The sequence below is a fragment of the Pristiophorus japonicus genome, chromosome 1 (genome assembly GCF_044704955.1).
Source record: "Pristiophorus japonicus isolate sPriJap1 chromosome 1, sPriJap1.hap1, whole genome shotgun sequence".
Classification (NCBI taxonomy): Eukaryota; Metazoa; Chordata; class Chondrichthyes; family Pristiophoridae; genus Pristiophorus; species Pristiophorus japonicus.
In genome coordinates, this window is record NC_091977.1 from 291,938,094 (window position 1) to 291,956,697 (window position 18,604).

Genomic DNA, 18,604 nt, shown 5'->3' on the forward strand with positions numbered 1-18,604 from the left:
GGTTTAAAACATTTTTTTTCATACTTACCTACGGGTCCCCGCTCAGCCAAAAATCATGCCAGGGCGATCTGAGGACAGTGCACGCTGGCAGTCCATTCCCCAGCGGGATTTCGAAACTGCCGGCGTGCCCCAGCTGGGGAATTTTTTGCTAACCTCTTGCCCAAAACTGCCAAAACCGCCGAGAAACCGGGCGGTGAACCAGTGCAAATTCTAGCCCACAAACACACAAAATAAATTAAGAAAAACATCACATATTTAAAATTAATTAAAATGGAATTTAATTAATTATTTAAAACAAAAATGTATTTTTGAAAAACAAACTTACATATTTTAAAGGGTCTAAAAATAAATCTACCTTATTTAATAGAATTTTAAATGTTTACATTGTTGAAAAAATGTATTTTTCTTTCCTTTAAAAGTCTAATGCTGATAAAAGCAGAACTTATCATTTGTACAAATGTCAAGGGCATTCGCTGAGCAGAAGTTGGGCAAATAGCGGAGGCCCTTTACATCCGGATACCTGCAATCTGCCAAGAGGACAGTGCATGTCTAAACCTGGAAGTTGCGAGGAACCTCTACGGACGCGTGTGCCCCTCGTACCCGCTCGTACAGCCCGTGAACTCAGGGCCAATATTTCACAATTTATAGGCCCTGTTCACAAGGGCATGCTTTGCCCTTCCAAAGTTTCCAGTTCATGCTGATACTATTCTTCCTTGTTCAGTTCAAACTGGCATTTCCCTCCTCCACCAACCATCCCGAGTTCAGACTGGCACTTTATTTCTCATTCTCCCACACCCCAAATTCAACCTGGAATTCTACTCCTCCTCGTCCTCACTCAAACAGGAATTATTTTTCCACCCCTACCCAATGCCATATGCCATTCTCCTTTTATTCACCTAGGCATTCTTCTTCCCATCTTTGCCCACCTCAAGTTCATCCCAGCCAATCCTGTTTCACCCCAGCCAAAATACTACCTCTGCCATGGCACAGAACATTGACACCCCATTTTCTCAAAGGTTTAAACAATAGAGGAAAGATTTATGAGCAAAAGTAGCCACAATCGCTGAAGAAGTTGCACTCTGTGTGTAGTTTGAGTTGAACAAAGGCCTTTGAATTTTCCTTAGCTGACAACCAGTAAACACTCGATTGTGTTCGTCAAATTGTGACACGTATTCTGCAACCAATCAGGCTGCAGAGGGCTGCAAACAAATCCTTACCAGAGATATAATCAGACAGGAAGCTGATCTGAGCATTTGATGAACTCCCTCTGCATTTAGCTGCATTACTGTTACTTTGGAGCACTTTTTTCTTTTGTTTCAAGCATTTCAGATCACATCAATGTCATGGTTAACGTGTTATCTCCTTCTCTGTACTGGGCTGTTTCAGCTACAGAGGGGTAAGTACTCAACTAACGTCAATATCTGAGTGAGGCTGTTGTCAGTCTCACACCCCTCAGTGTATTTTGTATGAGCTTTAAGTCAAGCGTTCAGTGAGAATAAGTTGTGCCTTGTGTTCATTTTAACTATATAGTACTTGTGTATCTCTCGTGACATTTTTCATGAAATAAGAATAAATTGATTGCTAACTTCATTCACTGTGGGTAGACAAGTAAAAGAATACATTTGTGCCCCTCAACTTGTGCACTGTTACAAAAATGATTATCATCTGTGCATCTAGCATGCTGTAATATATTTTTTAAATGTGTTGGTCACACATTATGGTTAGACAAATAATGATGTGTCACATGATATAGTATTTGTTATATAACAATTAGAAATATAATTTTTTTAGCAATGCAAGAGATAGATGCAATTTGATAAGGCGATGGTTGAGGATAAAAAGAAAGACTTGGATTTATATAGTGCCTTTCACATCCAACGGACGTCTCAAAGTGCTTTACAGCCAATGAAGTACTTTTTGAAGTGTAGTCACTGTTGTAATGTAGGAAATATAGCAGCACAAGCAAGTTCCCACAAACAGCTATGTGATAATAACCAGAGAATCTCTTTTTGTTATATTGATTGAGGGATAAATATTGGCCAGGACACTGGGGATAACTCCCCTGCTCTTCTTTGAAATAGTGCCATTGGATCTTTTACATCCACCTGAGAGAGTAGACGGGTAAAAGACGTTCAGGTTAACTTTGAAGTTTCTGTTGATGCTGGTGCTCCCAGAGTGACAACAAATTAGTGAATATTATTCATGGTTTAAAAATGTTTAACTAATTTATTTTTTTGCCAGTTATAGATTGGTATTTACTAATGTTAATGGTCTGAAAATGCAGGTATATAAAGAGCATCAAGATTAAAACTTCGCTCAATCTATGTGTTGCAACATTATCTCTAAATGAGTATCAGCTACAACTTTTTCAAATACATTTTCATGCAACAAGATCCAAACAAGATTTCTAAAATCCTTGGAGCCATTTTGAAGAGTTAGTTAGATTCTATTATGGGGAACGCAGACTTTTCGATGTAAGAATAATGTTGGGCAGCAGGAATCCCTTTCAACTGTATTTTGTGATCATCACAAGAAAGTCTCTAAATAACATTTATTTTTAATTAACTTTACTTCGTATTAAAAAATTGAGGGAGTCACACGTGCTGTGAGATTCTACACCTCAATTTAAATTACTGACTCATTATCCAGCTTTCAATTTGACTTTTTTTCCTGTCTGTTGAATTCAAAATGCCATATTATGTCAAAATAACAATCATGCATTCCTGACCAGACTGATAATCAGCGGATCAAGGTCTATGATACATAAAAGCAGTCCTGATGCAATGGATGTTCCATGTTTACACACCACTGCCATTACTCACACTGACCTGTTTTTTCCCCAGAAGGGAAACAATGCGCGCATCGCTTCTAAGTCACTGTCTTCCCACATGGGCTTTTTTTCTGGTTAAGACGCCATCAGTTCTGGTGTATGAGATGATGACTGTGTTTATATGCAGTGCCTGAGCCTCAGATTACTGTTATACTACAGAGGGTGCCATGTTTTCACTTTTGTGCAGAGTTCCACTCTGAGGTAATTGATTTTTAGCTTTCTGACCATATTAAAAAGATTCAACACCAAGTTTAAAAAGTTCCCAGGAGATCCAACAAGCCTGCTCAAGCACATTTTTACTCGTGGAAACGATACCTGTTGTGAAATCCATGAGATGTGAGATTATCGACTGGATGTCTCACAGCTCTTGATCTAATGTGCTCCGTTGTGGACTTGTTCACCTGGATTGCAAGTCAATCTGCCAGTTTCACACCAATGCATATGAAACCACTTCATTTTGGTGCAACAGTTTTAGTGCAACAGCAGCCTAAAGTAGCGTAATGTCTAGCTTTCAATTAAATTTCCTTTTAAGACAATTCTACATAGGCTGCATTAACAACATATATATATATATATATATATAAATATACAGCTGGAATAATCTTGAACCCAACACTTCATAAACATAGAACAATAAATTGTAATTATATTGTGCCTTTAATGTAGTAAAATGTCCCAAAGCGATTCACAGGAGTATTATAAGACAAAAGGTTTGACACCGAGCCACACAAGGAGAAATTAGGGCAGGTGACCAAAAGCTTGGCCAAAGAGGTAGGTTTTAAGGAGCATCTTAAAGGAGGAAAGAGAGGATTAGGGAGGGAATTCCAGAGCTTAGGGCCTTGAAGACCAATGGTTGAGCGATTAAACTCGGATGCTCAAGAGGCCAGAATTGGAGGTGCGCAGATATCTCGGAGAGGGGTGTGAGGCTGGAGGAGATTACAGAGATAGTGAAGGGTGAGGCCATGCAGGGATTTGAAAACCAAGATGTGAATTTTAAAATCACGGTGCTGCTTAGCTGGGAGCCAATGTAGGTCAGTGAGCACAGGAGTGATGGATGAACGGGAGTTAGTGCGAGTTAGGACATGAGCAGCCAAGTTTTGGATGACCTTAAGTTTATGTAGTTTACTCCTATTACCACATATTTAAAACATACCAGAAAGCTTTGAATGAGGAATGATCATTCGAAACATCAAGCCAGATCCTTTCACAGACTATAGACTCTAGAGTGTTACATAAGTAATCCTAGATCCCAAAAGGTAATCAAGCACAACTCCACAATGTCTATCTAACCCCATATTTCCATCTTGTAGTTCTGCTGGCTGCCCTCCCTACTTCTTGCTTTATCAATTTAAATAAAATATTTGCAACCTCGAAAGCGGCCAACCACAGCTCAAACTTAAGTATTGTTCTATTCCTGAGCATTTTATTCATAGGGCCACTCTCTTCATTAATCTTTGCCAACCTCACTTTTTATTTCACTTGGGCAGGAAGAAGAGCGAGAAATAATTTCGATCATTCTGTCTTGGTGGTGCCAAGTACAAGTGAAGCAATGAGCCGCAATGTAATTTGTATCATGTTCAGTAGCAAACTATGTTTGCCAAACACTTTTACTTTCGAAATCCAATAGGGAATTCAGAAGCAACTTCTTTAACCCGAGAGTGGTGAGTATGTGGAACTCGCTACCACAGGGAGTGGCTGAAGCAAATAGTATAAATACATTTAAGGGAAGGCTAGACAAGCATCTGAGGGAGAAGGGAATAGAGGGTTATGCTGATAGATTTAGATGAGGAAAGATGGGAGGAGGCTCGAGTGGAGCATAAATGCCAGCATGGATTGGTTGGGCCAAATGGCTTGTTTCTGTGTTGTATATCCTATGTAATGTTCCCCTTTAAAGTGAGACAGATTTGCTACCCTGGGCTATGTTGGAGGTAGCTGGTCAATTAACGAGAATAGTGCAAACAATATTTGCGAATCTAGACATTACTAAATCACTAAGTTTTCAGCTTTAAAATCAAACGTTCACTTTTAGTTTCAGAGTTGAATCTTCCCATTATGATTGAATAAATGTCAATAATAATGCCAGATTAATCTGAACTTCAAGGGATATATAGCCATTATTATCGTTTTTGGAAATCACAGGCAAAAGATTATCCTCTTGTTTTCCACTGCCTTTATCTCCCTGTATTGCAACTATTTTTTAAAAATAAAGCTTTAGTTGTGTTACATGATGGTGATGCACTGGACTGGAATTCAGGCTCACATCCAGTGTAAATTACTGTCGTTCTCCAGATTTCTCTGCATTACAGCAGTGATTACACTTCAAAAAAGTACTTAACTGGCTGTAAAGCACTTTGAGATGTTCTCAGGTTATGAAAGGTGTTTTATAAAAACAATTTCTTCTTTCTATATAGCTACAGACATTAAAACTGTGACTCCTGATTTATCCATTGGACTAAGTATAAAAATGCTGATTTTCTTTCTTCCCTTCTCCTTCACTGCGCTGTTTACACTTTCGATTATATATTTTGTCAGCATGGTAGATAATATCCTCATTTCCATTTTTGGGACCCTATTTGACTCTGGATGATCTTTATCAAATGAACAAGCACAAAGGGTGTGCTACCAAAAAAAGAAATTCATAGTTTATTTGTTAAAAATATGAAAATAATTTATCAACAGGATCCAAACTTTACAAAGATGTCAGTGATGTTTTGGAGGGAGAAAGAGCTCAGATAACCTCATTTTCTTTAGACCTTCTGGTTCATATTCAGCAATCCAAAATGGAACAGATGCAAGTTATCAATTCAAGTTAGAAATTGAGGGGTAGAGTTTCCGCTAGGCTGTGCTGGTTTTTAAGCGCAATTTGTCCGAAGTCGGCCAAACCAGCAAACGATCAAGGAATTTCAAGGGCAAGTAACATCCAGCGCAAATCAAGTTTCTGTGATCTTTTGCGCTGGTTTAAAAAACATGGGGCTGGCTTCCACAAAACTGGCCACGCCCCCAGATCAAATTATTTTTCATGGCGAGTTTCCGCTAATTTTACCCATTTTCGGGTCTTCAAAGAGGCTCTTAAAACTAAGCAGTGTTTTTTTAGGCACAAGGGCACGAATAGACACATTAATATGCACCAGGAAATGGTTTAATTGTTTTTAAAGTCATTTCTTGTTATTTAAAATTGGGTTACTCACAAGTGCCTCAAAGCCTCCCTGGCGAAGTGGCGACATCACCACTGACACCTGGGAGACACTGGCCGAAGACTGCCCTTGATGCATCTGGGAGGGCATTGAGCTCTTCGAATCTCAACGCTGCGAGCGCGAAGAGGTCAGGTGCAGGCAGCGGAAGGAGTATGTGGTAAATCAGTGCCACCCCCCACTTCCCCCGACAAATATCTGTCCCACCTGTGACAGGGTCTGTGGCTCTCGTGTTGGACTATTCAGCCACCAAAGAGCTCACTTTAGGAATGGAAGCAAGTCTTCCTCGATTCTGAGGGACTGCCTTTGATGACTCACAAGTGATGGACTCGACACTCTGATTAAAATGCTTATTTTCGGTGATTAAACACATTTTCAGCTGTATTAATAAAACTGCACCAGATTACCACTCTTAAATGCATCAAGGAATACTTTTTAAAGCAAAAGTAAAAAATAATTACATTGTAAAACTCTGCCCGATTGCGCTGGTTCATGGAAGATTTTATGTTCGCCGATATGCAAATGTGTTTGAGTCTAAACTTGAGCAAAAAAATTCACTTTGCATAACTAGCACAATTTTGAGGGTAATTTGCGCCCTGATAGCCGATTTCACCCAAAACTGAAAATCTCGGTCTGAATATTCTGTGTACACTGTTAAAATCAACACAGTGTGCAATAATAAAATAATGATCGCACATGCTCAGAAGTAATGTATCACACAGGGTTTTGTGGGATGATTTGAAATCCCCAAATCGGTGAGTATTAAAGGGGCCGAACGAATCACATGAATGTTCATTGAAAAGAAGCTGATGCTCGCTCCAAGTGTGAGTGTTCGGTACCTATGTTTGATGCACCTTGGAAAGAACCCAGTTAGGATCCCGCTGTGTGCGTGCAGGTGTTGCATGCTGGAGAGACAGCAACAGAATGCAGTATAGAGAAAATATGAAGATATCATAAAAGCACACTGCCTCTTACATTACAAGTGACTACACTTCAAAAACAAAGTATTTCATTGGCTATAAAGCACTTTGGGACATCTGATGGTCATGAAAGGCGCTATATAAATACAAGTCTTTCTTTTTCTTTTTTTATTCATGGCAAATAATTTTATGTTTGTTTGTAAGGCAAGATATGCATAATGCACAGAAATGCATTACCATATCACTTGCATGTGGCATCGCGATGATGATAAAAGATATACAATCCTTCCTCTTCTCCCTCTCCCATTAAAAACAGTTTTGACTTCTGGTGAAGACAGTGCCCCTTTAAGGAGTGAGCCTAAACCTCAAAATTAAGATAAATAAATAAAAGGTGGGGCATAAAACAGGCAGCTGTGCTCAGAGTAGTTTGAAGGGTCAACAGGTCAACCTGAAGGGTGTGACGTGATTTTTTTCTACTTATCATGTGATTACTGAACAAGGGAAGTACTTAATTCCTGTCTCATACATCAATGTTTTGTATTGTTGGAGTGCTTATGAGTTTATTGGTGGGTTTAGTACCCCTTGCAGAGTTGACATATTTTCTTGTCAGAAACTATTTTAATGTTTAAGTTTCCCTGCTGCTAGCTTTTAAGTATCAGGATAACTAATCTTACATTACATTGTGTGGATACTTTGGTCTTGATGTATGAATATTGGTGTGCAAACGTCCATTACATTCACACACAATTCTTTTGTACATAATCCAAGTCTTTCTGAATGCTACTTTCTATTTTAATGGGGCATTAAAATAAATGGGTTAACGCTTCTATTAAAATAGTGGATGAAGGAATTTCATTCGTGTTAAATATATCTACAGTAATATTCTCATAGCATAATTTCAAGGCTTTCATAGTAATACATACACACTATTACATAGTATTTATAGCACAGAAATAGGCCATTGTTTATGCTCCACACGGGCCTTCTCACAAGCTACTTCATCTCACCCTATCTACATCTCCTCCAACCCTTTCTCCCTCAAGTATTTATCTAGCCTTCCCTTTAATGCACCATTTATAGTTATAGAAGCTTGTTTGATGTGCAAAAAAAACAATTATGTAAACACGTTTCAGATGTTTTGATGCGAAAGGTATTATTTCCCTATGAATAGTAATGATTCATCAAGTTACATATGCATTTTATGACATAGCTTCAATTAATTATCAAATCCATTATAGGCAGCAGTCTCTTATAAAGTCACAGTCAATCCTTCAGAGTCCTTTATAAGAAAGAAGGGCTTGCATTCATATAGCGCCTTTCACAACCACCACACATCTCAAAGCGCTTTACAGCCAGTGAAATTCTTTTTAGAGTGTAGTCACGGCTGTAATGTAGGAAACGCGGCAGCCAATTTGCGCACAACAAACTCTCAGAAATAGCAATGTGATAATGACCAGATAATCTGCATTTTTTTTGATTGAGGGATAAATATTGGACTCCCCTGCTCTTCAAAATAGTGCCATGGGATCTTTTATGTCTACCTAAGAGAGAAGATGGGGCCTCGGTTTAATGTCTCATCCAAAAGACGACACCTCCGACAGTGCAGCACCCCCTCAGAGTGTCAGCCTAGATTTTTGTGCTCAAGTCCCTGGAGTGGGGCTTGAACTCGCAACCTTCTGACTCGGGCAAGTGTGCTACCCACTGAGCCACAGCTGATCGCTTGACCCTCCTTTGATCAATTAAGGCCAAAAAGGTTTTATGTCTTTCATTTCTTTTAAAATTCTGACAATAGCAGATAAAGAAATGGCAGAATTTCAAGAATTTTAAGGAAATGTGGCAAAAAAACACTGAGATATTACATTTTTCACCAGCCTGAGAAATGCTTGTGGATTTTGTGCTGACCCACAGGTCAATCGCAAGTAACATTTCCAACAAAGACAATTGTGGCTATAAAAATCTGTCAAAAACCTGTCTCCACTTAGGAAAAGAATGCGCATGTCCCATCTAGGAACTAGCAGCAAAAACAAGGCTGAGAAATGTCTGAAGTCCACTGCGTAGCGATTGTCGATTAAGGCCAGTTTGTAGGGAGCTTTGCCTGGAACAGCAATCAGGAAAAAAAGAAAGGAATGTCAGTTGAAATAACATTAAATACAGTGGAAGGTAGAAATAGTAGAACTGTATAGAATTTATTGCTTTATTCAGATGCTATTCAAATGTAATTGCCCCTTTTGAATACATTTGTTGTACAATGTGATGCGAACTATTGCTGAGCATATCATTTTTTTAGCGGTGCATTAGCCAGAGAACTCTTGCTACAAAGCTAGAAATACCTTGCCTTTCATAAATTGGCCGCCGCCTCTCCTACATCGCAACAGTGACTACACTTCAAATGTACTTTATTGGCTGTAAAACACTTTGGGATGTCCTGAGATCTTGAATGGTGCCATATAAATGTACGTACGTTCTTATACCCACTTGCAGTTCACTGCATCCTTTCAGTATTTTTGAAGACCAGCACAGTGTCAAGACATATTGGGGCCATTCCCACAGTTCCTCTGTACCTAGCAAGTTTCTAACCTCAGTTCACCAACAGAAGATACCATTCGAATGCCAGGTACTATTCCACCGGGGAAGAAAGGTAATCAAAGGATGAGTCATCCCGGCTATCTACAAGCAAGGTCTCCTGGGCAGATGAAGGCCTACATTGGCAAAATCTAGAAGCTGGCAGGCTGCCAGCCTTGTGCCCTTGACACTAAAGGAGATAGCAAAAATAAAATAAATTATAAACATGTAGAGAGGGAAGTATTGTTTTTCCAACGTTTCCAAGTATAGAAGCTTCTCTGTGAAGAGTGCACTGTGTAAACTCTTCAGTCGTAGCTTTTTTGATCTCATAACTTATGGGGACATCCACAACTCAGGGACATAAATATAAGACAGTCACTAATAAATCCAATAATGAATTCAGAAGTGACCTATTTACCCAGAGGGTGGTTAGAATGCAGAAATCACTACCACAAGGAATAGTTCAGGTCAATAGCATAGATGCATTTAAGGGGAAATTAGATAAGTACTTGAGGGAGAAAGGATTAGCAAGATATGCTGATAGGTGAAATAGGATGGGAGTAAGTTCGTGTGGAGCAAAATGTCGGCATGGACCAGTTGGGCAAAATGGTCTGTTTCTGTGCTGTAAATTCTATTTAATTCTATGTAACCTGCTGTCTCCACTAAATCATGGCTAACTCCATTGCTATTGGAATCCAGTTACAATGTTTTTTAAATTGTTACCATCCTTCCCCTCCACTGGCATGAGAGTGTCCCTTTAAATGGTGAAATTTGCCCCTGTTTTTAGCCTTGATTCAATTACAACTGGAGCAGTATTCTGAAGAATTCACTGACGAGTGGTTGACTCCTGAGAGCTCACGAACTCTGCTATCACATTCATGTTACTAACATCGGCTATAAATGGATCAACTTCCTGCAGGGCAACAGTAAGGCAAGAAAAATGTGCTAGTTCTCTATGAAAATCAGGATTTCTTTTACCAATGAAATTATTTCAAACATTTATTAGGAATATGAATAGATAAATATAACAATATGGCCAAGTATTCATTGAAGTAATTATCAAAAGAGAAATAGTTGCTCTGTGGTAAGTCTGTACATTGTATCACCAAAATATCTTTCCTTATTTTACACTTCTTTCAATTTCTGTAAAACGAAATGTCACTGAAACCAGATTACAGAAATCCATAAACCACGACAGCAGCAGGAGTGAAATTTGTCACTAGTAGTATTTTTTTTTTTAAAGTGGTTATTAAAAATGATTTGACCTTCACAACAAGCAACATTATAAAAGAGATTGAGTTGTGAGTAATGCAGCTAAGATTGGTGCTGCTAGCACTATTATATCTTTATTAGCATACAGTCCACCTCCCAAAGCCTTGATCCCCATCACAGATTATGTCACAGGTTCATAGCAACTATAAGGTAAATTTCCATGAATATTGAATGGAGATTCCTGGTCATGAAATTCCTTGGAGTTTCCACTGATCTCTCCACATTAATTCAGCGGCAGATCAGAGGAACCCCTACAGAATTTCTGGGCCAGCAACTTTTGATTAACTTGGCCGTTTCAGACTACTTTACGTGCAGTTGTTGCACATATTATGCACATGGTATTTTCAGCAACATACATTGAAATGAGTCTGTTGGAATCATGTAATATAACCAGTGAAGTCTAATGCATTTGAGGATTGGGGGATGAGGTGGGGAGCAGTTGGACCAGTGCATTTAGAGACTATCCAATCTACCTTTTGTTGTGGAAGAGCTGCGTTGTGTTACTGTTGTCATCCTGCCCACCTTTTATTGACCTCTGCTTTGGTGTTTGAATTGGATAGGGAGATTACATAGATCGGCAGAAAAAAAATATTTCACCTTGTTCATTGCTGGCGATCACGGGAGCCACTGAAGAATCCTGAGCGTGGAAAACGCCCGTTATTCATTGCTGACTCATTTCTCAATGGGGTCCTTCAACCGGCATTCGACCCTTAATTGACTTATTTAAGGGGCCTAAAAATAGGGCCCTATGAATTTAGCAGTAGGACCAATGCCTGTACAAATGTCCCACTGCTACATTGTTATGCCGACCAATTTCTAACCCCCACCCCCATGTTAAAATTCCCTTAGATAGTTGTTACTGTTTATCTGTTATGTTTCCCTTCATGCTAATAAAATTTCCAATGTTCATCTGATCACTGACCTGTAATTCTCCCTGCAACACCAGATACCATTGAAAATGTTTTGTGTCCTTATCGTGCAATAGTAGGTCTCCCATCGCTGGTGGCAAGCTGCTTTATAATGGCCCTGAAATTCCGATCAGAGGCTTCTTTCGGATGAACGCCTCCGACCGGAGAATTTTTATGAATTTACCTGGTGGTACCGGAGGAGCGTGGGATTCCGGTGGGGAGGCCTTCTCTTCCCGCGCTATGAAGCGGGCTCCTGTCCTCGAGGTGCCCACGCAGAAGGTGCAGTCGTATGTGACTGCTCAGCCAATCATGTACAGTATTCCACAGATTCTCATTAATAGCAATGAGAACTCCGTATCGACGAGTTCTTATTGCTATTAATGAGGAAAAAAAAACAAACACACTAAGCAAACATAATAAAAATTAAAAAACACACCTCACATAATTAAAATTAATTGAAATTAAAGTTAATAAGTTTTTTTAATTATGGTTTAAAATAAACTTACTGTAGTGGGCAGGGCTTTTAACAATAAAATGTTTTTTTAATTTAATTTTATGTTTTTGTATATTTTAAAACTCTTGCGCCTTAAGAGTTCTGAGGATATTTACTGGGCAAGATATGGGTAAATACTGCAATCTTGCCCTTGCAAATGTCCTTGCTCCTGATATGCGGAGGATCTGTCAAGCTGGTGCTTGACAGATCGGAAAAGCCGGTTTTCAGCGCATGCGCATTGGGCACTGAAAACCGGCTTTTGCGATGGCTTCCGGGGTCTGTACACACTCCGTATGGACCCAGGAGGCCGTGATTTCTGGGCCAATATTTCAAACTGTCGTTTTTCTTTCTGTTTTAATAATTTTGCTGACACCAGTCTCCTTTCTGCCCAATCTTGAGACCTCCAGGCAGGATCTATATCCTCGCCCCTACTGTTACTGCTGTCCCAGTTCTGTAACTACCTTCCAGTGTCTGCTCCTGTTCTCTGTTACTGCGATTCCTGCTGGCCCAATGGTACTGTAGTCCCTTCTTTGCAGCTCTCACTGGCCCAGGAGTCCTATTGCTGCCATGGCCTGTTCCCACTCTTGCTAGCTCAACGTTCCTCTGGCCTCCTCCTCGATTTTTAGTGCCACGAGTGCAAAACTGCCCTCCTCTCTGTTCCCACTGGCCCAAGACTCAAACAACCAGAATTTTTCCCCCTGCTGTGCAACTGGTAAAATAATAGAGACGTGAGAATGAGGAATGAGAGCGAAACGCGAGACATGCAGGCAACTTTTACTGCGAATCTCTTTAGTTAATGTAAAGTCTCAGACTCTCAGTGCCACTTCTGCGTTAATCAAGAGGTTTACTGTAATAGCTAACAGTTCATCTTGTATTTCTCTCATTTCAGAAGTTGGTGATGATCCCCATTGCTGCTGCTCCCATATTGCAACGTGAGATTGTGAGGGGCTTGACAGGTTGGATGCAGAGAGGATGTTTCCCCTCGTGGGGGAATCTAGAACTAGGGGGCATAGTTTCAGAATAATGGGTCGCCCATTTGAAAGGGAAATGAGGAAGATTTTCTTCTCTGAGGGTCGTGATCTTTGGAATTCTCTACCCCAGAGAGCTGTGGAGACTAGGTTATTGAATATATTTAAGGTGGAGATGGACAGATTTTTGAACAATAAGGGAGTCAAAGGTTGTGGGGAGAGGGCAGGGAAATGGAGTTGAAGCCAAGATCAGATCAACCATGATCTTATTGAATGGCGGAGCAGGCTCGAAGGGCCAAATGGCCTACTCCTTCTCCTATTTCTTATGTTCTTATAATCTGGAGATCTTGATTACACCTCCCCTTCTGCCAGTCATTCCGACTGGTGGCTGGCATTGTGGGTATGGCTGATTGGCTGCCGGTGTGACTGGCTGGCTGTGGGCTTGGGCTGGTGGGTAGCTCTGGTGCGCTGGCTGTTGGGTCTGCTGTAGCGGGGTGGGGAAGGAGGGGCAGGGTCTCTCTGGCTGCTCCGGGTCTCTGTTTTCTGCTATGCTGCTTGCTGGAAGCTGTAGTCTCTGCTTTGGCTTCAGCGTCTGTTGTCGTGCTCGCTGTCCTCATCAGAGACTAGGAGTTTATATTTCAGGTGCTGTTCTCTAAACTAGTGACTTTTTGTAAAATTGAAAAGTGGCTGGCGCCACACATTTCTTAAGATATAAATGAAGTGTAGACAGCTTGGTCGTGTGCCACAGAAATGGCAACCTCTTGCCGCAGAATTTGCTTTGTGCTTGCTGCAGAATTTGGCTTTGAGGTGCCACAGAATTCCAGGCACCATGGATGTAATTTAAGAAAGAAAGAAAGACTTGCATTTATTCAGCACCTTTCATGACCACCAGACATCCCAAAGCACTTTACAGCCAATGAAGTATTTTTTGAAGTGTAGTCACTGTTGTAATGTAGGAAATGCAGTCGCCAATTTGTGCACAAGAAGCTCCCACAAACAACAATTGATACTGATTATAAGACCTTTTCAAAATGTGCAGCCTATATACTATTGTCAATTACAGTAATTAAACTACTTACATAGAGAACAGTAAATAACTTTTTGACACTCAGTCATAGTTTCTGTTATTTCAAAGAAATCTTTAGTTATTTCAAAGAAACTTCCTGTCTTGTTGAAAACATTTCTCACCCTCCTTTTGTGGTCACATTTCCTCTTTGCTGCAATTTGCAGCTAACCATCAATGGTCGTCTTCTTTCTCTTTGCTTGTGTTTTTCCCCCTCTTCTGTTCTGACTCAGAAACACTGGCCTGTGGTGTAAAGTACAGTGACAGACATGTATATATTGACATCATGTCATTGTAAACTTTGTACAACAGTTGATATGAATGAGGAAATAAGGAAAAATCAGTTCTGTTTTTTCTTAGAATAGGTTTAATGTTATGTCCTTCTCAGTACTTGTGCGTAAGTTAAAAAATTAATTATAAGGTTTAGATTTTAAACAGAAGCTTGGACATGGGTAACCTGATGGTCGAGTGGGTTAGCACATTGCCCTTCTACCAGTATAATCTAGGTTTGAGTTTAGCCAATGAAAGTGGGTTGAAACTCTCCTCTGTTGGCTGTCAGTGACCTAATATGTAATTCTATGTAATGTTGAAATGACACTCAATCCTTGCCCTATGAGTATGGGTGAGCAGCGCAAAAGTACAGGTAGTTTGGTTCTAATTGGCAACCTTACTCGGAAAATTTCAAATGCTGTGGTAGGGAAAAAAAAAAAATTTGCGGAAAATTATTTGACTAGATAATGTAGACCTTGACAAGCTGTGTCACCTCATCCAGAACAGTAGAACCAGAGAACACAGTCTGCGCTTGAAGGAGGTAAAATTCAGCAGTAATCTGCGGAAACAATATTCCAATGAGCGAGGGGCCAATATATGGAACAGATTCCCGAGGAAGATGGTGAAAGCAGTTAGTATTGATTCATTCAAATGCAAATTAGATCAATTTCTTTCAGCAAGTAACATTTTGGGATTCGGTATACAGTATGAGTAATTTGAGACATGACATCTAGTAAGTGTACCAGACTTTGGAGGAACAGGTAACTTTGGATCTATGGTTCCCAAAGCTCTCCAATACTGGGGTTTTCCTGGTGTCATTTCTGAGTCTGTTGATTGGTTAAAAATGATTGCTATGATTATTATTGTATAAATGACTACCAGGATGGTAGAAGGTGAACTAGATGCAGCTTGGCCTGTTTAAGTCTAACGATTCCTATGTTCCTATGAGGCACCCTTTGAAATGGAGTAGAAAACCATAACTCTGCCTCTTGCCCATGATACATCTGACCTGGTAATGCTCAATAATGACATTGTGTAGCATGTATTATGAATACTATGCTTTGTAGCTTTCCTGCAGTAAACATCTAAAATCTTGATATTTCAGATATGACTTGTGAGGGATACCAGAATGTGGACTCTGCAGTTAAGCTCCGGGATGTAGTCATGCTGAGATGTGCATACCCTCAGAGGAGCAGAATGACCCAGATTTCCTGGTTGAAGCACGTTGATGGTGTGAAGCACCAAATTGCTGTGTATAACCCCAACCTCGGAGAGCACATTTTCTTTCCATACAACCAAAGCCTTACATTTATCTCATCATCCACCAGTGGAGATATTATGTTGAATGCAACAGCTGCAGGTGAAGGCATCTATCAATGTTCCATGAACACTTTTCCTGATGGGATATTGCTGAAACAATTTGCAATAATGAACCCAGGTAAGAGAGAAACTACAGGACCAAACGAGTTTACAGCACTGAACGGAACTATTTGGTCCATCATGTCTGTGCCAATTCTTTGCTTGAGCAACCCAAAACTAATTCCACTGCCCAGCTCTCTCCCCATTCCTTCAACTGCTTCAAATATTTATCCAATCATCCCTGAAAAGTTGCAATGGTCTGTGACTCAACCATTCCCTTTGGCAAAACCTTCTATGCTCTAACAACCCTCGGTTTAAGGATTTTTTTTTTTTTAATCTTTCTCCTTACTCACTCACTAACAATTTTAAATTGATGACCCCTCTTAACTGAGCAGATAGACTTTCTCTATTCATTCTATCAACACCCTTCATAATTTTAAAAACCTCAACTTAATCTCCTCTTAGCCTTCGTAGCTCCAGTGAAAATGTTTCCTGTCTCTCAAGTCTCTCCTCAGAACTGTCAGTTCCCCATCCTGGTATCATTCCACGCTGTACACTCTTGTGGCTTTGGTTTCCTTTCTGTGAAGGGATGCACAAAACTGCATGCAGTACTCTATCTGTGGCTTAACCATATTTTGTACAAATTTATCATTACATTTATTCTGGTGGTCTATGCTCCTATTTACAAAACTGAAAATACGGTTGGCCATTTTTAGCGTTTTATCTAGCTGCACTTGCACTTTCAGGAAATTATGTATTTAAACCCCAAGGGATGTCTGTACAGCCACACTCTTCAGTGTCTTTTTGATCAGTGTATGCTCTCATTTTTTGTTTCACCTCTCAAAATGTATTGTCTCGCATATATTCAAATTAATTTGAATCATCCACCTACATGTTCATACCTTTAACCTGTCTCTATTTCCATGAAGTATTTTAAAGTCCTCCTCACTGCTGGTCAAATCCCATACCTCCATCTCATTAGCAAATGTCATTTGTGATATCTATAATTGAGTCCAAACCATCTGTAAACCAAGAACAAATATGAAGCCACCACTTCCAACCCTTCTTCATCCATGCAATGTTCATTAGCCCTAACTCTTTGGTTCTTGTTCATTCGCCAACATTCTATCACTACTGCTACATTTCCTCTTATACCAAGTTTCTATAGAGGCACCTTATCAAAGGCCTTATGAAAATTCATATACACTCCATCTACTGCATTCTCTTTATATATGCAATCAGTTGCCTCTTCAAAACACTCTATATCTACCTCTGTTACATCGCCTGTCTCTGCCCCTGCCTCAGCTCATCTGCTGCTGAAACCCTCATCCATACCTTTGTTACCTCTCGATTTGACTACTCCAACGCACTCCTGGTTGGCCTCCCACATTCTACCCTACGTAAACTAGAGCTGATCCAAAACTCGGTTGCCCGTGTCCTAACTCGCACCAAGTCCCGCTCGCTGACCTACATTGGCTTCCGGTTAAGCAACACCTCGATTTCAAAATTCACAACCTTGTTTTCAAATCCCTCCATGACCTCACCGCTCCCTATCTCCATAATCTCCTCCAGCCCCACAACCCGCCGAGATGTCTGCGTTCCTCTAATTCTTCCCTCTTGAACATCCCTGATTATAATCGCTCAACCATTGGTGGCCGTGCCTTCATTTCCAGGGGCTCAAGACTGTTGTGCTAATCCAACTTAGTTAGAATCTGCTTACATGATGTATCCTTTGACTTGACAGGCACAAGCAAGTTTTTCAGGGTTTCATACACCTCGGGCCCTGCTTCAGTTAAGAAAATAGCCCGATGTCTTTCCAACACCACCCAATTATGGTTTTCATCATTGGGGACTTTGATTATATTATTTGCGGTGAAAAACATTTCTAGCCACTCCACATACACTCCAAAACTTTCACGGTTGCATTGAAACTCTCCCAAGCACCCTATTATTCCCATAGGTGCGGCCATCTGGACTCTGGCAGTTCAGCCAAGTGTGCTTGTAATTTACCTTGGATTTTTAGCTGTTAATCAAAACAGAGAAGCTCTCAAAGTCTCTCTGTCAGATGGATAAATCATCCACCAACAAAAATTTCAGCTAGGTTATCCGATTATCCCATTCTTGTCACCAAATGTTATGTTTTCAGTATGACATCACAAACGCACAAGCTTTAAGATGGCTGATAACTTCAGGAAGCCAGTCACGTGACTTGTTCCGTCGTTATTGTTGTAAACAGCAATGGCTGCAATGCCACAGTAGTCCACTGGATGGAGCTATATATATTACAACTTCTGTAGCCTGGGCCCCAAGCTTTGAAACTCCCTGCCTAAACCTCTCTGCTTCTGTTTCCTCCTTTAAGACACTCCTTAAAACCTACCTCTTTGACCAAGCTTTTGGTCACCTGCCCTAATTTGTCCTTATGTGGCTTGGTGTCATTTAAAAAAATCTCATAATACTCCTGTGAAGTGCCTTGGGGCATTTCACTACATTAAAGGCACTATATAAATACAAGTTGTTGTTGTTATTAAATTTGTCAATCATGACTTGCCTTTAACAAATCCACGCTGGCTGTCCCTGATTAGCCCATGCATTTCTAAATGCTCAATCCCGCAACTGACATCAGATTAACTGGTCTGTTTATCCTCCTCTCTCCTCTGGACCAGAAACATTGTGTAAGTTACTCTTCAGTGCCATGGTACAATTTGCATATTTAAAGAGGGTTGAAAAATAGTGGCCAGAACCTCTGCTATCTCCTCTGACTTCTTTCA

The 18,604-nt window shown here is 40.2% G+C and overlaps 1 protein-coding gene across 1 annotated transcript in view; it reads left to right on the forward strand.

Annotated features, from left to right (window-relative positions):
• The window catches only part of rttn (rotatin), a 422,229-nt gene that overhangs the window by 365,285 nt on the left and 38,340 nt on the right, over positions 1 to 18,604 (forward strand). Inside the window, exon 49 of the mRNA XM_070888469.1 lies at positions 15,583 to 15,915. Coding sequence (XP_070744570.1) covers positions 15,583 to 15,915 — 333 coding nt within the window. The remainder of the gene's footprint in view (positions 1 to 15,582; positions 15,916 to 18,604) is intronic.